The sequence below is a fragment of the Colletotrichum lupini genome, chromosome 5 (genome assembly GCF_023278565.1).
Source record: "Colletotrichum lupini chromosome 5, complete sequence".
NCBI classification, from domain to species: domain Eukaryota; kingdom Fungi; phylum Ascomycota; class Sordariomycetes; order Glomerellales; family Glomerellaceae; genus Colletotrichum; species Colletotrichum lupini.
Window position 1 is genome coordinate 1692556 of NC_064678.1, and position 26556 is coordinate 1719111.

The 26556-nt window shown below is 46.1% G+C and overlaps 7 protein-coding genes and 1 non-coding gene across 8 annotated transcripts; 4 read left to right on the forward strand and 4 right to left on the reverse strand.

Moving 5' to 3' along the window:
- Positions 1-80: 80 nt before the first annotated feature.
- On the reverse strand, positions 81-2335 carry CLUP02_09901 (uncharacterized protein; the record flags this gene model as incomplete). The annotated part of the gene is made up of 12 exons (XM_049288877.1): positions 81-202; positions 267-292; positions 351-437; positions 493-607; positions 748-760; positions 819-887; positions 948-1048; positions 1181-1272; positions 1329-1507; positions 1556-1673; positions 1741-1790; positions 1850-2335. 12 exons carry the CDS (start codon positions 2333-2335, stop codon positions 81-83), a joined length of 1458 nt encoding a protein of 485 aa, XP_049146021.1.
- Positions 2336-3187: 852 nt separating this feature from the next.
- CLUP02_09902 (eukaryotic and archaeal DNA primase) lies at positions 3188-5420 on the reverse strand (the record flags this gene model as incomplete). Its single annotated transcript, XM_049288878.1, has 6 exons — positions 3188-3254; positions 3481-3639; positions 3705-4312; positions 4363-4910; positions 4968-5238; positions 5415-5420. The coding sequence occupies 6 exons, from the start codon at positions 5418-5420 to the stop codon at positions 3188-3190; spliced, it is 1659 nt and encodes a 552-aa protein (XP_049146022.1).
- A 281-nt stretch (positions 5421-5701) lies between these two features.
- CLUP02_09903 (uncharacterized protein) lies at positions 5702-9135 on the forward strand (the record flags this gene model as incomplete). The annotated part of the gene is made up of 7 exons (XM_049288879.1): positions 5702-5920; positions 6138-6325; positions 6550-8076; positions 8165-8691; positions 8742-8790; positions 8904-8958; positions 9067-9135. The coding sequence occupies 7 exons, from the start codon at positions 5702-5704 to the stop codon at positions 9133-9135; spliced, it is 2634 nt and encodes an 877-aa protein (XP_049146023.1).
- A 494-nt stretch (positions 9136-9629) lies between these two features.
- On the forward strand, positions 9630-9718 carry CLUP02_tRNA161. Its single transcript has one exon. It is a non-coding gene; the product is annotated as a tRNA-Asp (tRNA).
- Positions 9719-10202: 484 nt separating this feature from the next.
- On the forward strand, positions 10203-11181 carry CLUP02_09904 (uncharacterized protein; the record flags this gene model as incomplete). Its single annotated transcript, XM_049288880.1, has 2 exons — positions 10203-10539; positions 10595-11181. Coding segments are annotated over 2 exons (924 nt in total), but the record flags the coding sequence as incomplete, so codon positions are not given.
- A 4986-nt stretch (positions 11182-16167) lies between these two features.
- CLUP02_09905 (uncharacterized protein) lies at positions 16168-16326 on the forward strand (the record flags this gene model as incomplete). The annotated part of the gene is made up of 1 exon (XM_049288881.1): positions 16168-16326. A coding segment is annotated over one exon (159 nt), but the record flags the coding sequence as incomplete, so codon positions are not given.
- A 3535-nt stretch (positions 16327-19861) lies between these two features.
- On the reverse strand, positions 19862-21960 carry CLUP02_09906 (methyltransferase domain-containing protein; the record flags this gene model as incomplete). The annotated part of the gene is made up of 10 exons (XM_049288882.1): positions 19862-19910; positions 19998-20417; positions 20534-20671; positions 20734-20771; positions 20851-20873; positions 20983-21238; positions 21321-21343; positions 21461-21551; positions 21598-21720; positions 21910-21960. The coding sequence occupies 10 exons, from the start codon at positions 21958-21960 to the stop codon at positions 19862-19864; spliced, it is 1212 nt and encodes a 403-aa protein (XP_049146026.1).
- Positions 21961-23673: 1713 nt separating this feature from the next.
- CLUP02_09907 (methyltransferase domain-containing protein) lies at positions 23674-25883 on the reverse strand (the record flags this gene model as incomplete). Its single annotated transcript, XM_049288883.1, has 10 exons — positions 23674-23707; positions 23772-24194; positions 24256-24393; positions 24482-24519; positions 24620-24642; positions 24699-24821; positions 24912-24957; positions 25022-25044; positions 25114-25216; positions 25308-25883. 10 exons carry the CDS (start codon positions 25881-25883, stop codon positions 23674-23676), a joined length of 1527 nt encoding a protein of 508 aa, XP_049146027.1.
- Between the last annotated feature and the right edge of the window lie 673 nt (positions 25884-26556).

The window sequence follows — 26556 nt, forward strand, 5'->3', positions numbered from 1 at the left end:
GGAGAAACAAGGGGTCTTGTCTGTAGACCGTCTGTTGGGTTAGAAGTCTATGTAGAAGGGAGGGGACCCTGATGCTTTTCTTAGATCCTTGATTCTTCTCTTTCCGGGGTCATCATATGCGGTGTGGTGCGTGGGAAGCCAACCCATCTGGGGAAGAAATCCGGGTTGTGGTGAGCAGATGCACTCATCTCATCGTCCGAGGCTAAAGTACGCAGCTTGCCATTGCATAGTGTACAGCCTCCCTAGCGTTCTGATCAACCGTCAACCTCGGAAGTTGAAGATGCACACGTCTCTGGTTCCGTGAGAGGAAAGGAAAAGGGGCCCAGACCAGACCGAACGGAAGGGTGTACACGTTACGGCCCCTCTCTGAGGACAGTGTCCCCATGTCCGGGAGGCGGGTGGGTGAGGTGAGTGAGAGGTCGAGACGGGTCTGGCCGCTGGGGGTGTGAGACTCTGAGAGGGAACGACTGACCTCATTGTGCATGAGTGAACCGTTCCCCCGATTCGAGGAGGGGTCTCCGTTTTCCCTGGTTTTGCTGTGCTAGTGCCTGGTTCTGATTTCGTTCTGGTACAGTCCAGCCAGCCCTTTTTGTGTTGCGGCGCGGCGCTTTCGTGGAAATGCACACGCCCTAGTCCCCATCCAAGGCAAGGTAGGGTCCTCAAGAAAACGGAATCCGAAAAAGATTGGTACGAAATTTCCGTAGGGGGAGGGGGGGGGGGGGGGGAAGGACGAAAAACCAAGGCCACGATGTTTCTTGGTCTGCACCCCACGATGCCATCCACGATGGGGAATAGGCGTGTTATCGGTTATTGCATACGAAATAGTGGAAAACCGTCAAGCAACGCATGTCCGTCCGTTTTGCCCCCCCGACATTTGTGAATAGCTTCTAGAGATACACCACCAGGTCTAGATCTCGGTCGAACGCAGGCACACACACAGCACTCACCCCCGCAAAGAACTGTCGTCGTTGGCACAGAGCATCAGGAGAGCAGAGCCGCGTTCGGGCTGTTTTCTTCTTCTTCGTCTGCCTTAGCTGGCTGGCCTCAACTGAGGTTTGCCAATGCACGCTTCAGCTCGATCTCCACGCCGAGGTTATGGTGGAGAATCGATAAAGTGAGAGAGAAAGAAAAAAGATGAGCCCGACCTTGGATTCGAGACCCCTCCCTCGGCGTCGCGAACGTGAGGAGTCTGGAATCTCTCCGGCCTCAGCCTTCAGATGGGGCGGATGAACTTCTCTAGAGTTGGAGCGAGCATCGTGCCCTGCATGCTCACTCCCTCACCGTCAAAACCCGGCTTTTCATTCCATGCCCAGGGCCCCTTGGCTCACCATGCAAAATACACAGCAGCAACCGGTTTCCGAGCGCATCTTTCGCGTTCCGGACCCTGGAGGAGCGAGTTTACAGCCCTGGCAGGAAGCCAGCAACCAAGCTCATTCCCCCAGTCCAGACAAGCTCCTGCTCCTGTGTAACGGTTCGCCAGCTCAGGGTGTTTGACGAGGATTGAGGTCTCGAGGGGACAGAAAGAGAGGTGGTCCAGACCGCTCTACGGCCAGACCAGGGGCCAGAGGTCGGGGGAAGCGTTCTGGACCGGTCCACATGCAAAGCAGAAACTCTGTTTTAATGCTGCGTTACTGCGTTGGATTCTGTGGTCGCACCAGGAGTCCAGGACCAAACTTGCAGCGGAATGTCATTGAGAGTCATGTCTAATTATCATCAAATGGTCTCCAGATAGAATGTCACCTCCCGCAAAAGCCGTGGGTAGCCCTATCGCCCCAGCCCCAGCCCGGACTCTGTAAGTCTGGTCTCGTCCACCAAATTCTGCCCACTTGCAGGGGAGGCCTCACGATACCATACGGAGAGACCAGACGGAGATCCGAGGCAGAGGGCAACCATAGTCCAAGCGGGTGATCACACGTTTCGTGCCAGTAAACAGCCATCGGGGAGAATAGAGAGTCATCGCAAACACATCCCTGAAGCCTCCCGAGCAAATGACAAGCGAGCAAGAGAATTGAGCAGAGATGTTCACATCGGATTGATTCGACCTGCAAGCGCTCCCGCGTGCACGAACGAAAAGCACCCGGCTCCGCGCCAGCTGCTTCGGGATCTGTGATGATCCTGCCTGGCGACATGCTGAAGAAACCATAAAACTGTCACCAGACGCCGCGGATTCTCGAGCAAGTCCGCATCTCGTGATGCCCGAGAGTGCCGTGGCATCCGGGGCTTCCATTAGGTAACCACTTGCAGACAGACGGACGGACAGGAACAGACAAGACCGTCTGCCCGCATGCACGCTCGCACGCCCCTTCTCTGAAGACTTACCCTTACCCAGCTTCATGAAGGCTATCCCGATTAAAGTCGCAGCTCGCAGCAAAAGGCTTGTTTCTTCTCCCTGGCTCCTTACTAAAGAGCACTGCATGTTGGAGGAGTGATGCTTTAGGTAGTGTAGAAGGGGAACTTCCGCAGAGTCGACCTGAATCTAGACCTAAGTAGTCTCTGTATGTCTCTCTCTGGAACAATCCAACCCCAAGGTCCATGACCTTTCTTTGTTTGTCAGTCCCCCCCGGAAAAGAGTTGAAAGGCAGAAACCAAACACAAACGGTCCCGTTTTTTAGTCATTTTCCGCCCTTCTCAACCCCAGTAAATCCACCACGGTATGGTCCGCGAGTCTAGCATTAGTCCGATCGTGATCGTGAAACCTCAAACTTCCGTCAAGTCACCGAGCGAGCCGAGAGCAAAAGACAAAGGCAAGAGATGGGAGGGAGGGGAGGGAGCTTGATCTTGACAAGGAGAACGGGAACGAGACCGATGGGTTGTTCCCGACGGAGAGCTTCCTTCGTCGGTCTCTCTGGTTCCGATCAAGGCGGAAACATTGGCCAGCTTTGGGCTTTCTTCCTCCATCTGCTTCACCGTCTCCTTTTTGAAACGAGACACGGCGGGACACGTGGGAGATGTCAAGCCTTTCACTCAGAGACAAGGAATACTTCGGATGGCTCTTCCTTTCTGCTGTCCTCGAACTACACTTTCCGCAAGAAACGAACCTAAACCATGACATCAAGTTTCCCTCCCGCCCGCGCGTTCGCGAACCCTACCCAATCCTTCATCAAAAAATTTAAGTAGAATAAACGCCGATTTATCGCCACAAGGTAGTTTCGCGAAAGGACATTTGCCATCGTTATCCAACGCCCTCCTACTCCGACACTCTCTGCTGCAGCATTTCGCTGGCAACAGGGTCCAGACCGTCGTGGAACCCATCTCTTTCATCAAGCCACACGCTTCGTTAGTGAGGCAGCCGCTTCCCGCCCCCAGGTATGTTCCGTCGGCGAGCTTATCAACACAAGCCTTGTGGCAGAAAAGCTTAGCTGTACGCTTGCTCGAGCTAAGTCCCTGCCTCGAGAGAAAACTCTCGAACCACTGGCCGTGGGAGACTCTGTCGTGAGTCACAAGGCATACTATTACTATGAGGCATCAGGCTACGCTCACCCCTCCATCTTGACATCTGTCGCCTTGTCGAGGTTCTTGAGGAGGTAGCTGCGCTTAAAGTACTCGTTGGGATGGACGATTGTCTCGAGTTGTGCAGACGTGAACACGCCCTCGTCCTTTGCCTTTTTAAGTTCCTGCTTGTGCAAGTGCTCGAAAACGCTGGAGGCATGTTAGTCAATGGTCTCCAAAAACGGTAGAAAACAAAACGGAGCATTGAGACGTACCGATTACACGCCATATGGAACTTCTGGTTCTCCTTATCCTCCTTGACGCCCTGCAATGTGGCTCGGTCGCTCACACCCATGCCTTGCATCAGAGTGGTCAGGTTCTCCAAGTTGAAGTGGCGGTAGGGGCAGCCGTGGGCCTCGCCCGAGCCCGGCGGGTGCTCGGTCAGGATCTTCTGACAGCTGAACGGGCTGTAGCCACCTCCGCGACGGTTTGAGTCGCCGCCAACGTCGCCGTATACGTGACGCACGTTGTAACGATACTCCTTGTTGAATGTGTCGTCTGTGATGTTACGGAAGCTCTGCCTCCAGAAGACAAGGCACTCTTCGAGGTTCAGGCCGATGCCCTTGAGGAAAAGAGAGTATTGCAGGCGGCCAAAGTGCTTGAGGTGAGCGTCACGGCGCAGTGAGCGGTGGAGGTGCGACATGCAGGCGGGGAAGTGTTGTGAGAGGTTGTCAATGTTACGGGCGGTGATCTCGGCGCCGGGCGGGGCGCCGGTATTTGAGCTGTATGAGCTGTCTGGTGTGATGAAGTTCTTGGAGAGGTGGTCGAGGATCGGGGTCAGACGGTCGTCTTCGTCGAGTCGGGGAAGAGCGCGTGCGGTAAGCTGTTCAACGTCAGTATTCACCAGACACTGTGGCCGTGTCGTGAGCCTACCTCTAGTTGTCTCTCCAACCGCGAGACGAACTCTCCGTTCACCATGCTGGCCTGTTCTCTCCCTGGTACAAACGCCTTGCCTGCCTTCAAGAACACCTTGCGCTGCTCCACCAATTCCGGGACCCGGGCCCAGTCAACCTTGAACCATGTGTCGTCTTCTGTCGAAGCCGTCTTGCCCCAGCCGCGCGACATGGCCGCCAGCTCGGACGAGTACTCGCGCTTCTCATCATCCGTAACAGCTTCCCACCAGTCAAGATCCAGGCTACCGACAAAGGCCGCCCGTTCGCTCATGTCGTCGCTGTTGAATCGCAAGCGGAAAAGCATCGTCTCCACGCGGGTAAAGCGACGGCGGAGGTCCTCAGTTCGGGCAAAGGCTAAGCGGAGAATGAAGTGACTGTAGTGATCTTTTTGACGCTGGGCGAAGAGCTTTGGCGAGTGCGAGGTGTTGGACTCGAGCGGGAGGTACTTGTCGAGGAGCGGCTTCATGTGGTTCGCGACTTCTTGGGGGGATTTGTTGCGGAACGCGCAGGCCTCCAACTCGGCAAGAACTGATTGAGGATGGTGTTAGTGGCGGCGAGAGACAGAGATAATACTGGTAGACGCACCCCTTAGACGGTCAATGGCCCATTGTTCGAATTGTTCGAGAGTAATGTCGGCCGTCGGCGCGTCGGTGTAAAAGTTGAGTCTGTGGGGGTATTCGAGCTCCTTGTAGGCAGGGGAAGCAAACTGCTTCTTGCGATGGTCGACGACATTGCGCCTCTTGGGGTCGATCCGGTTGAAGTCGTGTCGCAACATGTTGGCGTTATGTGAGCATGTGGATATGGGCAAGTCTTCCGTGGGCTTGGTGTTGAGGGCAGACGAAAGTTGGAAATGTTGCTACGGATTCTGGCGCCGGGAGACGCGTTGAGTCGCGTCGTGGGGCATTTCAATTAACCGGGTGTTGGCCAATGAAAGGCAGCCGAAATCAGCCATGCGGGTCTGCACGATTCGGCGTCTAAAGTGCTTCGATTATGTCAGCTTTTTCTCGTGAGCCTTATGTAAGCGCTGGATACCAGCATATCGGTTGGCGAGTTCGAGAATGAAGCTCTCTAGGTACCTTGTCTCCTGTCGTCTTGATATACCGACGAATATGCCATTCTCTTCTTCTTAGGTATCTCGCTTCCTCCTTGCCTCAGAAACAAGTCCCGTGAACTGGTTTGTATGCACGATAGCGCAGAAGTCTGCCTAGAATGCATCATCATTGCGTGCTACATATCGTAGCGGGCACCAGTTCCTAACGTCGGTGTCGGAATCGTCAACATGTCGCGATGGAGGCAGCCAAGGCAGAGCACTCTAGACAATGTCGTCTACACAAGGCAACTGCTGTGGCGAATCAATACCAACCGATGCCCTGAAGCAGCGTATCTGCACGGCATCACGTTTCTCGACTCGCATACCGACGCACACCGGCAACTCCAAATCAACGTTTAGTGCCCAGTCACAGCGTCCACGGCGCCCCGCGCGTGACCTGCCGCCGATTCCTAAATTCAGGGGACCCACCACACCTCCGGGGCACCATGTCAGCCTCATCCGCGGGGCCGCTATCCAGGCATCCCTTCATCAACACCAAGCCGCCCAGCTTCATGGCGGGCTTCTCTTACGTCTCACCACACTCCTCATATCTCAAAGCTGGCATATGAGGTTATTTCTCACCCATTGATTTCGCGAGAGGACCTTTACGCAATCCCCGACTCCTGATCCTCTGCCTCCACTGCCTGACGCCAATGCTGTCCTAGACCGTCAAGATGGCGTCTCTGTCATCTCTAGGTCTGAACCTCCGCCTTGCCGATATCGATGAGAATCTCAAGTCTCACCCAGCGGCTCTATCATGGCCTAATAGTAGCTTCGTATCGAATGGGCCGTCAGTGAGCCATGACTTTATCGATGATGCGCCGTGTTTCGCTTACACGGAAGTGTTTGAAAGGTACGCCATGCATTTGTCTCATCAGGATTCGAATCATGAAGTTCCATATGTAGCAGTGTTTTCCAATCTTACTTTTCAATTCCTAAAACAATTTTGTATACATTTGTTCCTACAATTGTGATCTGTTCTCAGGTACAGCGTCGCTATCATCCCGCTTGGGGTTGCACTTCATGAATGTCCGGGAGCAGACTGGCTGACTTCTAGGTATAACTTCATCATGACAGCGGGGAAGTATTCCAAGCAGTTTCGCCTGGCTCAGGGGTCTATCTGCCTCTCTACTCCTCTCCAACATCTCAGCCAGCGTTCACCGTCTCCAAGAGCCGCCTTTCCAAAACCATAGAGATTGAATACCAGAGCTTAACACTACTACAATCACTCGCTATTGCTATGCCCTCTCCTTTCGACCTACCCGATCTGTTGAAGAACTACGCAATTCTCAAGGCTTACTTACACCACCTGGAAAATGTATCGCCATCGCACCCTACAACAGTCGAGCTTCGTCTACTCGTCCGCGACCTACTCCTAGATAGAGCACTATTCGCTGGAATCGGCACTGAAGTGTACCGATCGAGTGGCGTACTATCTATCGGTCAGCTTCACGACATGCACCAACGAAGCATAGATGCCGGTTTGGACGACCTCGACGCCTGTTTCGCTCTAGGTCTCCTCCCAGATGTTCTAGATGACGCGTTCCTCGAAGCCTTAGCGTCCAAGTTTACCGAGCTTGCCCTTGCTGGTGATCTCACTGCCTTACACGATCTATGCGAACCTGTTGTCCGCACTGGTGAAGTCGAGTGGGAGACAAATCCTGACTTGCTCCTTGAATTGCTCGACAGAGGTCGACTGGACATCTATCGCTATGTTCTAGACCTGGCGTCGCGAACAAAAGACAAATCCACAAGCCAGCCCGGGCCGTTCCTGCGAGACATAACCAACGACCCCCTTCACGTCGCCATACGGCTTGGCCACATTGCGCAAGCAGAGAACCTTCTACAACAAGGGGTCACCTTTCTAGGTGTTTACGCTGACGACGAGGTGGGCGGCGGCACAGAGCATGTAGTCTTGACACCCTTTTCGGCGGCAGTCTACTGGGGGCAGGCCGAAATTGTTCGCGCGATACTGCTGCGAACATCCCTACCCGAGGGGCTACGAGAGGCAATCGCCATCGCGGTCTCTGATGAGAATACACAGATTATGGAAACTATGCTGGCGTTTGGCGTCATGGACGTTCCACAGTCGACAGCTCCGGATGACACGTTTGACTGTTTTGCAGGCTTGAGCATTATGGAGGCAACTCCCACCGCCGCATTGCCTCGTGTGTCGTCCGGTCTGAACTGTACTGGAATCCAGCCGAATGGTATTCCAAGCCTGACCAGTAGCCATCATACCAATCATACCAGCGTGCCGGGTAACCGCCGCCACGATCGAGAGGCTTATGCCCCCAAAGAACGAGTCCGACGGAGATGCTCTCGCCACCGCCGGCGACTCTTGGGGCAGAGCCTGGTCTCTTCTATGGAGATACTGTGCTCTCAATTCCATGGGGCTTGTGACTGCTCGGACCATGAAGAACTTCGCGACTTAGCTGGGGACTACGTCCATTCGAATACAGTTTGGGATCGTGGCCTTGGTGTGTTCCGTGGCCTGATGCAGGATAGTCCGCCATCGTCGCTTGTGGAAGTTTTCGACGCACTGCTGGTGGCCAATGCCACATATTTAATGTTGCTTTCAAGTGACGATTCCCTATCTCTACAGTAAGCCATTGCTCGCAATTCCCTGCCTCAGAGCGCACCCTCGTGCGTAGTCCTACATCTAGGCATGCCAAAGCTAACATTGACTCAGGTTTGTTGATGACCTTGACCGGTGGCGCTCCATTCTACCAGCATCATCGCAACTCCTATTCGATGAGCTCGCATTCCGCATGTGGGCATACACGCCGTCAAGTCACAGACCATCACAACTTGACCCAGAACACCTGCCGCATTTCCACGACTTGGCTCAAAACCTCATCTCACTCGAGAAGCGCAAAGAGACCATACCGTCAAAGATTTCATCGCCTGGAATTAGGCTTGCAGCTATACAAAGGGCATTCGATGACCAAGAAACACATGCAGGAGTCAGTAGTATTCAGGCCCAGACGATACCGGGCCGATCACAACCGGGACAAGCCTCCTATGCCGGATCATCGACCCAACGCGATGATCTAGTGTGGGCGGACTTTCTACATATGGAACGCTTTGAGGAAACTACTGTCAGACAGCCAGCTTCTTCGTCATCATTTGATGGAGGCTGGGAGGACGTTCTCTCGTCGACCACGATGCTGCTCCTCTTCTCGGTGGCTTTCTCAATCGTGCTTGCGCTGATCGTGGGTAAGTGCAGCGTCGCACTGCTTAAGAGTCGTATACTAACATTCCTTTAGGCTTGCACTCTGGATCGACAAATGCCTTCACCGAGACCTTCACTACTACGTCTCCGGGATATCTTCGTTGCTGTGCTCTACTAGCAGAGTACCTTAAAATGCATGGCATCTCGGTTCAATCCAGCCAAGCTACTGGCCAGCTTTCTGCCCCACCATTCACAGTACAATCGCCAGCCCATGGCTCAGACGCATGTATCACGCCGTCGAGCAGCTTCTCGTCGCTCAGCACACTTGAACTCCGCCGGAACGTATCGTCATCGAGCTTAAGGTAGGCCGCTTTTCACCTGGTCCCAATGTTGACTCGTGCTCATATCTTCAACAGCAGCATCGGCAGCGCCGCAGGTTCGACGATATCTCGCTCGACGCCGCGCGACCACCGAAACCGAGGCGATAGACTCCAGTGTCTCACACCGCAATGCACGAAGACGTTCTCAAGTGTGAGCAACCGCAACAAGCACCTTCGCGAGGGGTGCTCGTTTAATCGCGAGAAGAGACAGAGGTATCCGTGCAGGAACGAATGTTGCACCAAGGTCTTAACGACGAAGTGGTACCGAGATACGCATGAGAAGGAGAGATGTCGCTTTCGGAGAGGCGACTGAGTGGGACGCCCATAGAATGAATGGGACGGCTTTTCGCCGGTGTATTCATGTGGGGATAGTGCAATTCGCACCAAAACAGAGGGCTACTCGCTCATGACGATGAATACCTAGTCAATCAATTTCTTCGAAGAAAAAGTTTTGGGAATTATTTGCAAATTGCAGATCTTCCGGAAATCGACGTGGGCATAGTGGGACCCGGCGTTGGGGGCGCAACTTCTATAGTGGGTATATATAGCCGCTAGGCACATTCCCCTCCAACCAACTGTCACTGGATGTCAACATCCACCAATCCCCGATAGTCTAGTGGTGAGGATATCTGCTTGTCATTGAAGATTCAACGATTCGCAGGGGACCGGGGTTCAATTCCCCGTCGAGGAGTTATCTTTTGCTTTTTTGCCTATCGAATCATTTAATTCTGTCAATCACCATCGTAGCTATCCAATCAGCTTAATTTTGGACGCGAAATAGCTGGGCCCACGGAGATTGACCCTGTTGAATCCATCGATGCATCACAACACCACCAGCCTCTCCAGCACGTCTCGAAACCAACGTTAAGCCACATAGAACTCTACTTTTACCTATGCCGTCTTCTGAAGCATCTCTCTGAATTACTAACGAAACTGGCCCGTCTTGGCAGTGCACAAATAGCTGGCGGATTCAGTGGCGTCTAGGCTTCAACGTTTCGACTCTCCGAAACGGCACTACTGTTTAGGTCAACGCTGACTAGATCCGTCGCTAGGACGTTTAAAATGAAAACCTCACCCCTCCATCGCGCACAGTCGACATCGAGGTGGGGGACAGGGCAACGGGTTTGCAATGAAAGACAAGGAATCGAGCAAAAACACAATATGTCCCATGGCAGAGTGGCTTCCACTCTCCTCGATTGCCCAATGTCCATCTGCCCATCCACTCAGATACAGACGACAAGAACATCACCAAGAAACCATCACCGGCATTCGTGATGCACATTCTCGCAGTGCTCCTCTTCGGTGTCGTATTCCCGGCATGTGCGCGCTCAGAGAACCGCTTCCGCCGCCCACCGGGCCCGGGTCCGGCAGGAGACTTCCGGGATAACCCAGTCTATACCCTCGGCGACAACATTGACTTGCAGTGGGAGATGGATCTCAAGAACATCGACCTGATCTTATGGCAGCAGCAGCCCACGGGAAATGTCAAGGGGCCCTATGCCAAGCTCGCATGTAAGTCCCTACCACAACATACCTTCTCAGAGTTGCGTCTGACACCATTGCAAAGCCAATTCCACGGTGAAGAGCCTCGTCTGGACCGTAAGCTACGCAGGCTTTCCTTCAACAATGAATCCAGACCTGAGCCAGGTCTACTTCCTTCAACTCTTCAAGACGGGACAGTCGGGCAGCAGCGCGACATCTCACTACTTCAACATCACCGAGCCCGACAGCACATCAACCTCAACATCATCCGCAACAGCCACAACAACAGCCCTCGCCCTCGCATCAGCAACCCCAACATCAACCCCAGACTCCTCCCCGGCACAATCGCCAACCGCCCCCGCCGACGAAGACCAACTCTCAAGCACCGCAGTCGCGGGCATCGCCGTCGGCGCGACGCTCGGCGCCCTCATCCTCCTCGTCCTCCTCGCGGGGCTGGTCCGCAGGTACGTCAAGCGGAGGCGGGACATGGCCGTCCACACGGAGGGCGACATCCTCGTCTACGCCGAGCGGCAGCTGCGGGCCAAAGACGAGGCCGCCGCGTGGAAGCTGGAGTTGCCGGCGCACAGCCGCGAGCGGTTCGAGGTGGAGGCGTGCGAGCCGAGGCACGAGATGCCTGCTGAGCCTGTGGGTGTTGGGATGGAGAGGTGGTGACAACGTGTAGTAAAGAATGGGTGTATGAGGGTGAGAGATTTGAAGTCGGGGAAGAGATTGGAGATCCCATCTGCCTAGTCTCCTTTATATTAATTAAGCGGTTGATTTCTGGATTTTGGTTGCAGCTTGACCGGTGTAATGAGCTTGGCAGAATGAGAACCTTAATGAATCAATGACTGAAAAGGGCATTTTCCCTCGTGTAGAATGGGTACATGCGTGAAGAAGACGTATAGATTAGCCCCGAGTTCGGATCATGAAACGTCGATGTCAAATAGTTCCTACCGCGCCCACAGGGCTTGATATCATAGCAAAACTTGACCGAAATAACCAAGGGTGAATACGGCATACAGCATCAGAATAGTCTCCTGAGTCCTCAAGGTAGTTGAGGCCAAGAATTAGTTGCCGCCAAAGGAAGGGGGTCTCAGTAGCATTGTAAGATGCCAAGTCAACCTCTGAAAGAGACTCAGTTAAGCACTGTTCAACGATTTCATGTAAACAATCAATTTCTCACAGTTGTCAAGCCATTCGGCTTATGGACGGTGAATTCAATGGCCTGCCTGCTGCTGTCAATGACGTCCACACACGCAGCCGTATTCGACCATGCTCGCTTCCATCGCCGTGAATATCATGCTCGGGTTCTCAAACTCGATGCACCGAGTCCAGTGGGTCCGCTTCCCGGTGGATTCTCCCAGGTTGTTTGTATCTCTGTCGCACACTGGGCACTTGAGTTCAAGTCAGATGCTCTCGGTCGACAGTGCTGGAATAGAATAGATGACAAATTTGGTAGTGTGATTTCCTCGACGCAACACCTTCTATTGCGTGTTTAGGTGTATTTTGCGGTGAATTTCAAAAGTTTGGTTTGCAGCATTGTCTCCAATGTCTCTTGCGAGCGCGTCGTTTCGGCGGGAGGTTGGGTCCGGATATGGCTGTTGGGTCGAATGGGTAATGGCTGGAAGATTAGGCCAGAGAAAAGGGGGTTAATGTCGGATTGGAAGTCCAATTCGACCGCAGCATATAGCCGACTGCGCAGGGGCTAATTAGGGGCCTTATTTACGATTATTATAGCTAGCCTAACTTATAGTTAAAACCTCCTTTTTATATTTATTACGTAAATATTTATATAGTTTAATTAATCTCTTCGTTAACTATAGTTCGAACTAATTACTTTATAATAAGGATATTAATATTAATTAGTAGTTAAATTTTATTATCGTAAATTAGTAAGGTATTTCGCTATATAAAAGAGACGACCTCTTAATATTATATAGGATAAGAGATTTATACTAATTAACCTTATAGAAATAGATAAAAAAAGAAGCGATTTTTAAATATTATACGGAATTAAGTAATTATAGCTTTTTATTACTTATAAGAGGTCGATATTTACTATATTAAAATACGTTAATTAATAGAACTGCTTAAGTAACTAGCCTTTTACCGTTACCCTAAGTAGCTTTTTTACTAAACGACTTTTTTATAGCCGGCCCGTAATTAAAAATTAACTAGTTAAATTAATAAAAAGAAATACTTATATAACGACTACTTATTTAATTAATTAGCGTAACGAACGAGCTTAATAATATAATATAAAAAAGCACTACGTAATTAAAAAAGGGGATCTTTAAACGTAAATATTTTTACTTAGTAGCGAAGGTAACTTTATAAGAGTTATTAAGCTAAGAGATTTATAGTATATAAAAAAGTTTATTATTATAAGGATCTTATAAGTACGACTTTAAGCCTACGATTTAAATAACCTCTTTATAGCTCCCTTAACTACTCCCTAAGTTTTATTTAAGAATATAATATAGAGGACGGTTTAATAAAAGAGGAGGGGATTTAGAGGTTTTAATAATATTAAGTTAAAAATATTACGGATCTCGGAGATTAATTTAAAAAAAAAGCGGCTACCCTAAAGTAGTCTTACGACCTCCCGCTAGAGTTATTATTAGCTTAAAAAAAGGCTAAAAAGACGAGGATTTAAGGGGGAAAAAAAAGAATTTTTTAAAGGGCCGCTAAAGGGCTTTTTTTTATATTAACTCCCGGCGCGAGATTATTAATTTTAAAAAATTAACTAAGTAATAAAAAAGATCGTTAGTAAGTAATAATTACCTAATTATAATTAAACTACGAAAAAAACTACTTAAAAATATAAAATAAGGTACCGAGAGGCTATAAAAAACAAGATTTTTAAAATATTTAACCTTATTACGTATGAGTAATAAGTAAGTATTTTTAATAAGTCTTTAAAATCTACGATTTTATAAAAAAGAGGGCTTAACTTCGTTAATTATACTTAACGGCCTATACGGTTCTTAATAACTTATATAGCTCCTTTACGAGCTACTTAGCGTTTATTTTTAACTATTTTTATAAAATGCCGCCCTAAAAGAAGTAGGTTAAAAAAGGAAACTATTTAGAAATTATAAAGAATACGAGGCTTAGGGGGTTAGAAATATATAAGATAGTAGAAATTAATAACTAATAAAGATCCTAAGACTAATTACTATATCTTTTTATAGTAATATAAACGTCTACTATTATTATTATAAAAAGGAACTATTAAAACCTACCTTTTTATATTAAATAAAAAGGAGGATCTTAATAAATATAATAGTTAATAATTTAGAAAGGTAGTAGTAATCGCTAAAAATAATAAAAATAAGAGTAGTAGCAAAATAGTAAGAAAAAGCGGGAATTTTCTAAACCCTAATAAATTCGTTAAGTAATAAAAGCACGGATTTATTATAACTAGTGCGCAGATTAGATATATTCCTATTAAAATTAAATATATTAATAATTATTAATATAAGTATAAGTTAGAGCACGACCCTTAGTAAGTTAAAGTAAGGAAAAAGAGGACGAAACCTAATCTTAAATAGAATCTTAATCTTTTATAAGTAAGTAAATATTAACTCGGATTATTAGGGAACGTAGATATATAAAATTGCGGATTAGCTTAATAGTAAGTAAATTAACGCAGTATTAATCTATTTAATTAAGGTTTATAAGAAAAAGGGGCTATAGGAGTAACCCCTATTTTATAAGATTATAAACGACCTTAGTTATTAACTAAACGAATAGTTTACGAGCATAAGCTTGTGAATTATAAAAATAGTTAATAAATTCTTTTATAAATGAGGGGTATTACTAGCGTAATTATAATTATAAAAGCTATACGAAATACTAATAACAATAATTATAAAAGAGGAATTCGTATTATAGAACTAAGTATAGGTCGATAGAGCGTATAATTGCTTTAACAAATTTAAAAAAAGGGTAAACGACTTAGATTTCTTCCTTATAATTACTAATAGAAATCTATTATTATAAAAGGATATACTAAGGTAAAATATAGTACTAGAAGTACGATAATCGATAATTTTATTTATTTTAATTTATAACTTATTACTATTACTAACGCGAAATTTAATACTAATCGGCTAATAAAAAAGGAGGTAAACGACCCGAAGTTATTAATAGTACGTAGTAACGTAAGGATCGTATATAAATACTGAAAATCTAGTAGTAAATACGAGGTAATTTATAAACTTTAAAAAAATCTTCTTAAAAAAGAAATTATATTCTAGGGGGAAGTATAAGGTCTTATAAAAAACCCTAACGATGTTTTATAATTATTATAAAAAAGTTAGAATTAGGGAATACTAATACTATTTAGTAATTAATATTATACTCGTAAGTAAAACCTCTAATTATTATTATAAAGCGGTGCGTAATCTCGATCGAAACGACTTTTTTAGTATAATTAATATAATCCGAAACTACTTTAAGACTTATAATAAGAACCTAGAGCTCCTATTTAAGCTACGAGCAATTTCTTTTATATTTATAGCTAGGATAATAGAGGGTAAATTATAAGTAAAGATCTTTAAAAAGCTTATTAATCGAATTAATAAGTTAGCAAAAACTTAGCTAAATAAGGGGATAAATAAGCGGAAAGTTAGATATTTTTATACCGTAGTCTAGCGTATATTAGAGGTAAAAATAACCCTATACTAGGCACCTAAAGACTATAAAACGCTCTACTCGAGGCTAAGATCTAGTTTTAATATTAAAATAAGAATACTATACTAAACTTATTTCTAAGTATATAACGGCCCTTATTAATAATATTAAGTCGATCGAACGTATAATAAAAAAGGAAAAGAGGCTAGATATAGTAATTGCTAATAAGGAGGCTTAGATTTGTTAAATAAGTAAAAATTTAACTTATAAGTAGAGTAATAAAAGAGGTAATACTATATTTATAAAAAAATAAAATATTAATTAAATAACTACTTTAAAAAAGAGCGTACTAAATCGTACGAATAATATAAAAAGTTAAGAGTAGTAAATAATAAAACTAGCCCTCGTTAGTTTAATTAATTCCTTATTATATATAAAAGTAGATTTAGGGGTACGGAACCTGGTAACGGTAGCTAAAGTAGCGGCCTAAAGTATATACTCCCTATAAGAGATTTAGAAAATAAAGAAAATCTTATCCCCTATACTAACGAATTAGATTATAATAAAATCGACGATATTAATTATTCTTTTTTTACCCCGTTAGTTTTTAAAAGATATACGAGGCTAAATAAATAAAAAGTAATAGAAGTTCTTAATAAGTAGGCTTTTATTTATAAATAATAAGGGAAGGTCCTTTAGATAATAAATATAGAGGCGGCTAAAAGGGCGAATTTAATAGGGCTAAAGCCTATTTTCTTAACGATTAAAAAGAAAACGCTATTTCTTTTAATATTTAAAAAAAAAGAATATAGTACTAAGTAAATCTAGGGGTAACTAGAGGGGTCCTTTTTATATTACTTAGATCCCTCGAATACTAAGCTCGTATAGGTATTTTATACGAGTAAAAAGTACGGCCTAAATAATTTTTATAAGATTATTTTAAATACTAAGGTATCGTAATAGTTAACTAAAAAAAAAGGGTAATTCTAAGTACTATAAAAGATCGTATTAGTAACGCTTAATACGTTAATAATAAGTATTATAAAAATTAGTTTCGGCCTAAGTAAAGAAATCGTTACCCTAAGTATAGTAAAAATAGAGACGTACTTCGAAACGATAACTTTTTATATTTTACCCGTTAATACCCTATTTCTCTTATATTTAAAAAATATAGATTAACTAGGTATTATATTTAATAATATAAAGAACAGAATCTTTAATAATAAGTAATTCGAGATAGTTAAACGATAATAGGGGTATACGTTTATAAAGCTTATTAATAATACGAAGTTAATTAATTACTTAACGGAAAGTAAGCTTAAAAAACTATACTAAAGATTCGGGCACCTGTTAGTTACGAGGCTATGTAACTTTTTAAAGTAATTAAGTAATAATAATATCGAAATAGGGGCGCTAAAGTAGTTAACGAAAGTATATTATTAATCCTAAATAAATACGTAAAGCCTACGTAAATTTAAGTTTAAATTACGTAATAAGCTTAACTTTAACTAGGAAATCGTTATTAATATTTTTTATTTAAATAGTTAGTTAGTACTATATATAATTAACGTAGCTATATCTTTCTAAATAGGGCAATTCCTCTAGGATTTATAAATAAAAATAGTATAGGTAGCCCTATAAAAAAGCTAGATTAATATATACTAAGGACCGCTAAACGGTATTAGAACTAATATTAATATTAGCTTTAAGTTAATAAAATTTGAAAATAATACGATAGCTTATAGTATATAGCTAAAAGTCGTACTTATTAAAACGTACTATAGTATTAGAAAAGTAAAAAGGGCACATTAGTAATTAAAAAGGGCGTTTAGAATTATTAAAAAGGAAAATCCGGATTCTATTAATAATAAATACCTCTAAATAGTACTTAAATATTATAATAATACTATAGGACCTAACGGACTTATACTAACGCTATTAGTATTTAGAATATATTTAAAAATAACCTTAGCCTCGCTACCGTTACTAAGTATAAGCTAACGAGCCTAAGTAATTAAAAAAGTAATATAAGTACTATATAAGGTAAATATAAAAAAGTAAGTTAACGAGGTAATTACTATACATAATAAGCCTAATATAGGGGGTAATTTAGATATACTACTAAATTTAGATATACGAGTATAGTACGAAATTACTTAATAATAGGCTAGGTTATATAAGTTAATTTTTATTAACGAGCGCTCTTATATAGTTATAAGAAATCGTAACTAGCTACTCGAAGTATTAATTACGGTAATTAAACCGTACTATATAGATCCTAACGAGGTAATTTTTAACTTATAAAAAGAAAAAGAGCTAGGGGAAACTATATAACCCGTAATAGAGGTATAGGAAATTATTCTTAATAAAATCGTCGTAGTAATACTAATAAATAACGAGGAAGAGGAAATTATTAAAAGGGTACTAATACTATTAATAAGACGTTATAGAAAACTATAACGGCAAGCCCTAACGTAGTAATTTATTACTAATAATAAGGTAATTAATACTTTTTATATAATAAAAGAGAAAGCCAATTTCGAGCTAATAATTAAATTACGTAAAAAAAGCGTAATTATAATTATTAAAAAGCCGTATAAGGGATTAGATCTTATTAAAGTAAATACTCTTTACGATCGAGGGGTCTATCGATTTATCCTATATAACTTAGAAAAATATATAAACCTCCATATATTTAAATTACGAATAGTTCGTAAGATTAAAAAAAAAGGAATACCCTAGCCGTATAAGAAGTTTAAATACGTAATTTAGGGGTATAGCGACGTTAAAAAAGCGACGCTACTTATATAATTACTTATTATATAGCGCTATAACTAACGATTAATAATAGTACTAATAGTATCGCTATAGAAGAAGGGATACGAGATTTAGAGCCGTAATATTACTTAGGCCTATACCTAATCGGCCATAGGGCTTATAAAAAAATCCTAGCCTATTTACTAAAGAAAATAGCTAGTAAGTACCTAAAAGGCACGATTATTAAAGTACTTAAGCTACTATATAGGCTCGTAAAATCGGGCACTTATTAATAGGCTATATATTACGATTTTTATATTAATTAATTATTAATAGTTACTTTTACGTACGACCCGTACTTACCAATTACGGAGTACGAAGGTAACTAATTTAGGATCGTCGGAATATAAACTAACAATATATTAAGCTTATTTAATATTAATTTTATAAAAAAAGAGGATAAGGAGCTTTAAAAAGCGGGCTTTATAATAAAGCTAAAAAAGGTCCTTATAATAAATACCCCCTTAGTATTTAATAGCGGGATTTTTATAATTAAAAGGGAAACTATCGTTTTTTAATAAAAGGGGTAGGGTAAAAAGATTAACCTCGTTAATTTAAATATAACTAACGTTAAGAAGTAGTATAAGGCTAAGCTTATATAAGGGGTATATATTATAAGTATTTATTAGCCCGAGGCGATTTTTAATTACGCTAGGGTAGCGTAGGTTATAAATTTAATTAAATAAAACGTTAAAGTACTTAATAAGCGGCTTAAGTAATAATAAACGAATCTTAATCGAGGTCTTATTTATTACTTAATTAACTTTATAATTAGTAAGCTCTACGTTTTTATTAATAGGTTATTTATAAATAATAACGACCTTACTTCGGAATTAAAGTATATTATTATCCTAGTTAATAAGAGTATAGGCAAGAGCGAATTTATTATATATAATAATATAATCTACTACTTATTAACTAAAAATAAGTAAATAATAAGAAGTATATTAGCGTCGGAGGTTTATAGTATAGTTAATAGCGTTAACCTCTCTTATATAATTTTAATAATACTAAGGAAAATTACTAATCGAATTAGCTTTCTACCTATTTTAATAATTATTTATACTAATTCTTATTCGCTATACGAATACCTCGTTAAATTAGGAATAATAAAGGAAAAGAGGCTTATAATTAATATTATAGCCCTTAGGTAATCGTACGAAAGGTACGAGATACTTAAGATCCGTTAGATTAATAATAAAAATAACCTTATAAACGCTTTTATAAAAGTAGTATTAAATAAGGGATTAAAGTAATTCGTAAGTAGTAGAAAAGTTATTATATAAATAGAGGGATAGGTTATATAAAAAGAGTAGAGAAAAGGAGAAAAAGGAGACGACTTAATAAACGGGCCTAAGGTCGAATTATACTTCTAATTATAATAGTTAAATTAAAAAAAAAAAAAAAAGTTAGTATCGGATTAAAAGTCTAATTTAACCGTAGTATATAGCTAACTATGTAGGGGCTAATTAGGGGCCTTATTTACGATTATCGTAGCTAGCTTAACTTACGGTTAGAACCTCTTTTTTATACCTACTACGCAGATATTTATATAGTTTAATTAATCTCTTCGTTAACTACGGTTCGAACTAACTACCCTATAATAGGGATACTAACAGTTGAAGAGGAATCTTGACTTTTAACTTTCAAGCACGGGATTACAGCCGTCACATTTGTCACGTTCTCAGAATATCTGTGTCCACATCCTTCATTACTCAACCATACACTCCAGGTGATTCGTCGCATGTGTCTACATACAAGCGATGGGCTGTGAAGTCTACTTCATGAGACTGACAAACACGTTCATTCGACCATCAGACATTTGCAACAAATCACTCAGTATAGAGACTCGGTGTATAAAGGTCTGAGTCCCACCGGCAACCAATTTCCATATGCCTTACTCCTGGCCGGGCTCCTCATAGGGCTTCATTCCGTACACGGAGTACCTGGGATAACATTAGCTCTCTTCATCATCCACAAACCCCAAGACTCGGAGATGAGCCGACGAAGAAGGCGGGGGGAAAAATACTCACACGTTCCAGAACCCATGAATATTAGTATTCTTAAAATCATCCCTCACCCCCGCCATGAAAACCACAACCTCCTCCCTCGTCCAACCCAACACCCGCGTAAACAGCGCCATGGCGCCCGGCTCGATGCCCTCGAGACTGCACGCCCGGCCCCAGACGCCGAGCTCCTGCAGCTCAGGGTTCAGCGGCCACGGGCTCGTGGGCCACACGCGCTTGTGCTCGACGACGTCGACGAAGCCGGCCTCGCTGAGCATGGAGCGGAAGCGGGCGGGCACGGTGATGGGGCGGCCGATGAGCTCGGTGCCCTCCATCATGAGGCTCGACCAGCGCGCCATCGGGTCGTCGGGCTTGAGGGTGCCGTCTTGGCAGAGGATGGGGAAGGCGTTGTCTTGGAGCTCGATGAAGCCGCCTGGTTCTAGGGCGCTGTTGATTCATTGGTTGTTAGAAGATTGGGGGGGTTTGTATGAATGCACGTGGGCATTGCGTAGTCGTGACAATGAGTTGCAAGAGAGGGGGGTTAGATAGAAGCAGTTTCTTACTCGTAAGCACGACGAAGGAACCGTTCCCAGCTCTCGAAGCATGCGTTCATGTGTCTTGCAAAGATGAAGTCGAAAGGCTCCTGCCACGTCCACTCTTTCTCCACATCGTCGACTTCGAACTTGCAGTTCGGCGGGACGCTGTACAAGACAGTCTATTAGCTACAGGGGTTCAAGGCATACTGCGTAGGTATTGTACTCACAATTCAGGCTGAATAGGACTCAAATCCACGCCAATGACCTATTAGGTTGCCAGTGATGTTAGCACTCGCCACACACCGCCCATGAACCCATCAGAGGGAGGCAGAACGGAGGCATACCACTGCTGCTGAGTGTTTATCCGCTATTGAGAATTGTTAGTCAAATCCCCGTCCTGCAATGGGAAAGGGTCATCGCTCCTGCTGAGAAAGTACTCTCGGGGGGGGGGGAGGGGGGCAAACGGTCAAACTAACCATATTCTTCAGCCCAAATACCAGTTCCGGTTCCAATATCCAAAACACGGTTGGCGCCCTGGTTCTTGGGACACATGCAGAGTTTGCCATCCCACGTCAGCGTCCAAAAGTGATGCTGGAAGTCTATTGTTTCGAGGACGGACATGTTAGCCAATGCCCGAAGTCTCCCGGTGGATCGCCTTTTTTCTGACGAGAACCATGCCCGCCGGGTAAGGTAGAAGAGAAAGACTGGCTCACCTAAACGGTCTTGTTCTCTCTATATTCCAAAACGAAAACGCAAAGTCAGATGTATACTGAAATGTAACAGGAGGTAGAAGATATAATTTGTTAGGACGTACGGCATCGTTTGGGAGGATGTATGCTACACGTATCGTCAGCTACTTGCATCGCGAACCCAAGGGTGGAGGGGGGGGGGGGGAGGGTGGAAGGGGAGAACCATGAATGAATTCATGGTCTCTGGAGAAAGAGAACAACTCACTCCCATCACTGAGACTGTGATACGTGCGCCCGTTTTCCCTGCGGTAATCACGGATACTCGTTCTCAGGGTGTCTGTATCAGTGTGGACGGACTATGAAGCAAGAAACATTAGAGTTAGTAAAGCGAACATGGAGCACCAGAGCTGCGAAATTTTGCTGCAAGATATTTGCAGTAGACTTCCTCAAGCGGGAGAATGTGGAGAATTTGAAACTTACCGTGCCACTGGTCGAAGACGCATCTGATTCGAACTCTTGTGCCTCCTATTCAAACAAAGGCCGCAGGTGTCAGTTCTTTTCCGAACTCTATGATTTTGAATAGACAGAACCGGAGGAATCTATTGTAATTGATTGGACTCTTTTGGGGGGGATCAATTTGCCAGCAGGAAGATACATATAGGCCTCATCGAAATGGGGCGGCGAAAGGGGGGGGGGGGGGGGGGGTTGACTCACGATGACCTCGTCGGGCTCGGGAGTCTGCTGAGCTTGGCCCGCGTCAGCCATTTCGTTTTCCGATATGCCTCTCTCTCTCTCTATCTCTCCTTCTCGCTGTGTGGAACGGCGGATAGACCAAAACCGTCAATGAAGTAACAAAACAATCACTGCACCAAATTCCAGTTCGTATCAAGATAGAGAAAGTAAAGCACGATCAAGAAAAAGGAATCAAGAAGGAGGAAGGCCCAAGAAAAAGAAGCAATCCAAGACGTCTTTAAATCCCCCCCTCTCTGCCTCCATCCCATGCCCCCTCTTCCCTTTCCCCTTCCCTCCCCTCCCCTCTCTCCATCTTCACAACCAAAACCCCTGCTTGAACTCCACAATACGACCTATCTTTGGGTTACTTTAGCATCCCCCCCCCTAGCACTCTAGGTACGTGGTACCTGATTACGCGCCAACGGGACCAACGGGACCAACATGAACCGTCGGCGGATTGCAAAGAGGAGGAGAGGAGGGTGGGAAGGGAAGGGAAGGGTGCTCCGCTCGCCCGCTTATGCGAATTCGCCCATCTTCTTTTCTGTCTGCAAGCAAAACAACTGCAGTATAGGATATTCGGCCGTGATTGGGCTGGTCGCGGGCGGGACGATGTGGCACACTTTGACGCTCTCTTCCGGCCGCAACCAACGGGGGATGGATACAATTCGACCGGGGTACGGACGATTTAGCGTGCCCGCTTAGCGCTATCGGATCCTGTCAAATGGGGGGAGGCGATGGGCTGATTGATAGAGGTGGCTCGTCCATCTCTTTTTTTGTTCGTGTTGCAACTTGTGTTGGAAGCACTTTTTCTTTTGGGGGGGTTTATTTGCCGGTTGGATCTTTCTACGGGCAACGTACCTATACATACACAAGTACAAAATGTGGCAAGAGACAAGGTGCGGATGAGATCCTATGTCCCATCCCCCCCCCCCCCCCCCCTTTCGGAGCCGCATGGCTACGGCGCGGCTGTGGAGAAGATGCAATGTTTGCTGTGCACCTCCACCCCCTCTCCCTCTCCTGGGTATGAGGCTTGGTCCCTGTATATCACTTGTGATGGTATCATGGTTGCGAGATGAGGTAGGGAAGTAGGTGATTGCGACAGCATATATCACGATTATTGGATGTTGTAGCTCTGGACGGGGTATATGTTGTACCGTGGATGCGGGGGAGGTATTTCGGACGAGCCGGGCAGAAGCGCAAAGGACCTGGTGCCAATGACATCTATTTTGGCGATAAATTGAGACTCTCACCCGAGGCTCGTACGCGAGGAAGATGACGATTTTTACAAGTTTGATCATCTACTCGCCTCGGCCATGATTTGAAACGAGCGAGATCTATCTCAAGGTTTCTATTACTACAACACACGGAGCCTGGAGGAGGGGCTAACTCGGTTCCTCCAAGTGCGGTGATGTGCCTACCCTAGGCGGGTGCCAGGCTTAAGATTATCAGAATGGATCGAAGCCAATCTCAAGTAAGAGGATTGGTCTCGTCCTCATCGCCATGGTTATCATCCCTGGCGACGGGACGGACTGAATCTCCCGCCGCGGAGTTATCTCTCCCAGTAGCCTTCGAGTTGCCTCTAGGTACCATGGTCCAAATGTATTCTCCCCAACGCCACGCAAAAGAGAAAGAGCATACAGTTATACAAAGTCCCAGGGGTATCAAGACCAGATCTAATTCGACCAAATGCAACGTCGTTTTCACTTCCAGCCGTTACGTTCTCTCTCTCTCTCCCTCACTGCCGTCTCAGGCGTAGGGCTTCCTCCCATAGACGCAATACCTGCAATGAGCCGTCAGTCCCAAACAAGTCGAGCACGCGCATAAACACAAAAAGACCAACTCACACGGTAAAATAAGCATGCACACTGCCCCCGCGAATCTCCCTCTCGACCTCGTCGCAAAAATCGCGCGTGTCCTCCTGGGACCAGTGCAAGAACTGCGTAAAGAGGTGCATTGTCGAGGCCTCGAGCGCCTCGAGGCAGTTCTCGCGACACCAGATGCCAATCTCCTTTTCGCGGGGGTGGTCCACGTCCCAGGGCCCGATGGGCCAGACGGTCTTCTCCTCGACAATGGCCTCGAAGCCGGCGAGGTCGAGCAGCTGCTTGAAGCGCGAGGGGGTGTCGCAGGGGCGGCCCATGAGCTCCGTGGCCTCCATCAGGAGCGTGGACCAGCGCGCGATGGCGCTGTCGGGGGCCATGGTGTCGTCGTCGCACATGATGGGGAAGGAGTTGTCCTGGAGTTCAATGTAGCCGCCGGGCTCGAGGTGACTTTTTAGTGTGTCAGTCCAACGTCATGGGCGAATGTATATGGGCTTGGTAGAGTCCTTACCCGAGAGCCTTTTCAAAAATTGCGACCCAGTCGGCAAAGGCGGTGTTCATGTGACGGAAGAAGATGAAGTCGTAAAGCTCCCTCCACGGCCAGGGTTGCTCCAGGTCGAAGATTTCGTACCAGAGATTGGGTGGCACACTGGAGATGACAAGATTCAGCTGGGCGTTCGTTTTGGGAGCTAGAGCCAGAGCCTCTCAGAAGGATTGCGGGGGCTGTGTTTACTCACGCAGTCAGTTGTATAGGGCTTAGGTCGACGCCAATGACCTTAGTCTCATTGTTAGCAAGCAGTCAAACATCCGCACCCGAGCCACTTGTGCGAGAACAGAACGTGGCCGGGGGGTGGTGAAGGTTAGGCAGGCCTTACGACAGCTTCTGGGTGGTCGTCCGCTGCAAATAGGTTAATCGTCAGGATTCAAGAGTGTGTGTTAAGGGCAAGTCCTCACCGAAATCCGAGGCCCAGTGACCTGTGCCGGTTCCACAGTCGAGCACGCGCGCCGCACGCTCACGTTTGGGAGAGTTGGCAAGACGCGAATTATACGTGCGAAGCCAGAGATGGTGTTGGATAGCTACGAAAGAGGCCCCGTTAGAAGAAGAAAAGGAAAAAAAAGCATCCCTTTAGAGGGGCGGCAACACGGCGGGACTCTACGTGTACATACCTAGGCGGATACATTCATCCTGTTGAGATGCCCCCCGAAGAGAGTCCTGGTAAGCCAAAGGAACTATACAAAGACACGCATGACATGCGGGTTCACGGTGGAAAACTCACCCAGTCATTGGGCAGGATGTAGTCTGGTAGACTGGAGTCAGTATAAGGCGCTCTCGTTATCCATGGGGACATTGTCTTGGTCATTTGCTCACCTCTTGATGGATAGGTGCGGCCAAAACGCTGCTGAAAGGCGAGCTGGAGATCCGAAGTCTCGATGGTTCTCGTCGACGGGGCTCGTCCATCATGTTGTGATGACTGGAAGGCGTCAAGGTTAGGGCGTGTGTGTGTGTGTGTGTGTGTCTGGAGGCTGGAGGAAGATGGGCACGTAGGGGAGTTTGTTACATACGGAAGCATCAATTGTGAGGATGGATTGGTTGTCAGTGCCCGTCATCAGGCTGTCGGCATCCGTGGCGCTGTCCTCAGTGGCGTCCACGGAAGGCCGGTCTGAGGCGGCGTAGATGGTCATGTCGGCGTCGTCAGAGTCTGCCGCGTCATCCGCCACGGTCTCCGTCTCCGTCGCCGCGGCGAAGATGAGAGCTTGGGCTTCGGCGAGGGTAGATGCGGAGGCGGGTGCGGGTGCTGGTGCGAGTGCTGGTGCTACGATGTCTCCCTCATCGTCAGAGGGGTCAGGAAACATGTCAAGGTCGCTGACGTAGGATTCTGCGTCGTCCGAGGCGGACTCTGCGTCGTCTACGGCATGCTGGGCGACGTCGACGTCCACCTCGACCTCGTCAGCAAACAGAAGAGGGTCGATGGGGATGGGTGCGCTGCTGCTGCTGCTGCTGCTGCTGTTGATGGGCGGGTCACTCCATGTCGTGGCATTGATGGAGGGGGTTTCCGGGTTCAGGTCCAGGTCCAGGCGAGGCTCTGATGCATGTGCGAGCGAGGCGGTCGCATCGTTTGCAAACACCTGGCCAGACATTGTACGGACCTCTCTCTCTCTGTTGGCCGTCGCGGGGAGGAAGTAGTAGAGAGAAGAGAGGAGCTGGCGAGTCCACCGACGATGATGAGACCACGACGATGAAATTTGCGCAATGATTGGGTCGGGCGAGGAATGTCGTCGGGGAAGCTTTGGCTTTTTAACCTCGCGCTTCCGGAGCTCTCTCTACATCCGTCTCTCTCTCCCCCCCTCCCTTTTCTTCAGAGCTCAGTCTCCCCCCGTGGCCCGGTAGCCAGTGGACACTACTTAGTAAAGTACTTCCCCTACCGTTCTGTTGGGTGTACCGAGTACTCTTTTGGCTGTCCACCTTGTCTTGGGCACATACCAATACTATGGATAGCTAACTAGGGGGATAGGTACTCCTTGCTGCTGTTGGCGGCCAAAAAGTGACTTACTGCGGTAAAGACTCCCCACCAGTTGGTCGCTGCTGGAACTCTGTTGGAACCAGGGTATATCTGGCAGTCTTTTTTCGCGGTACCCAGGGGGGGAAAGCAGAGCAAGAGAGGGGAGAGGAACGGTTGGTGCAGTGCCCAGCCACTGTTGGGAGAGGGGACCAGAAACCCTTCCCCCCCCGGTCTTCCCCCCTCTCTTCCGCTCTCCCCGGGCTGGACGTGATTGGTGCTACGCCGCATGCGTGGGCTCATTCTTGCATTTT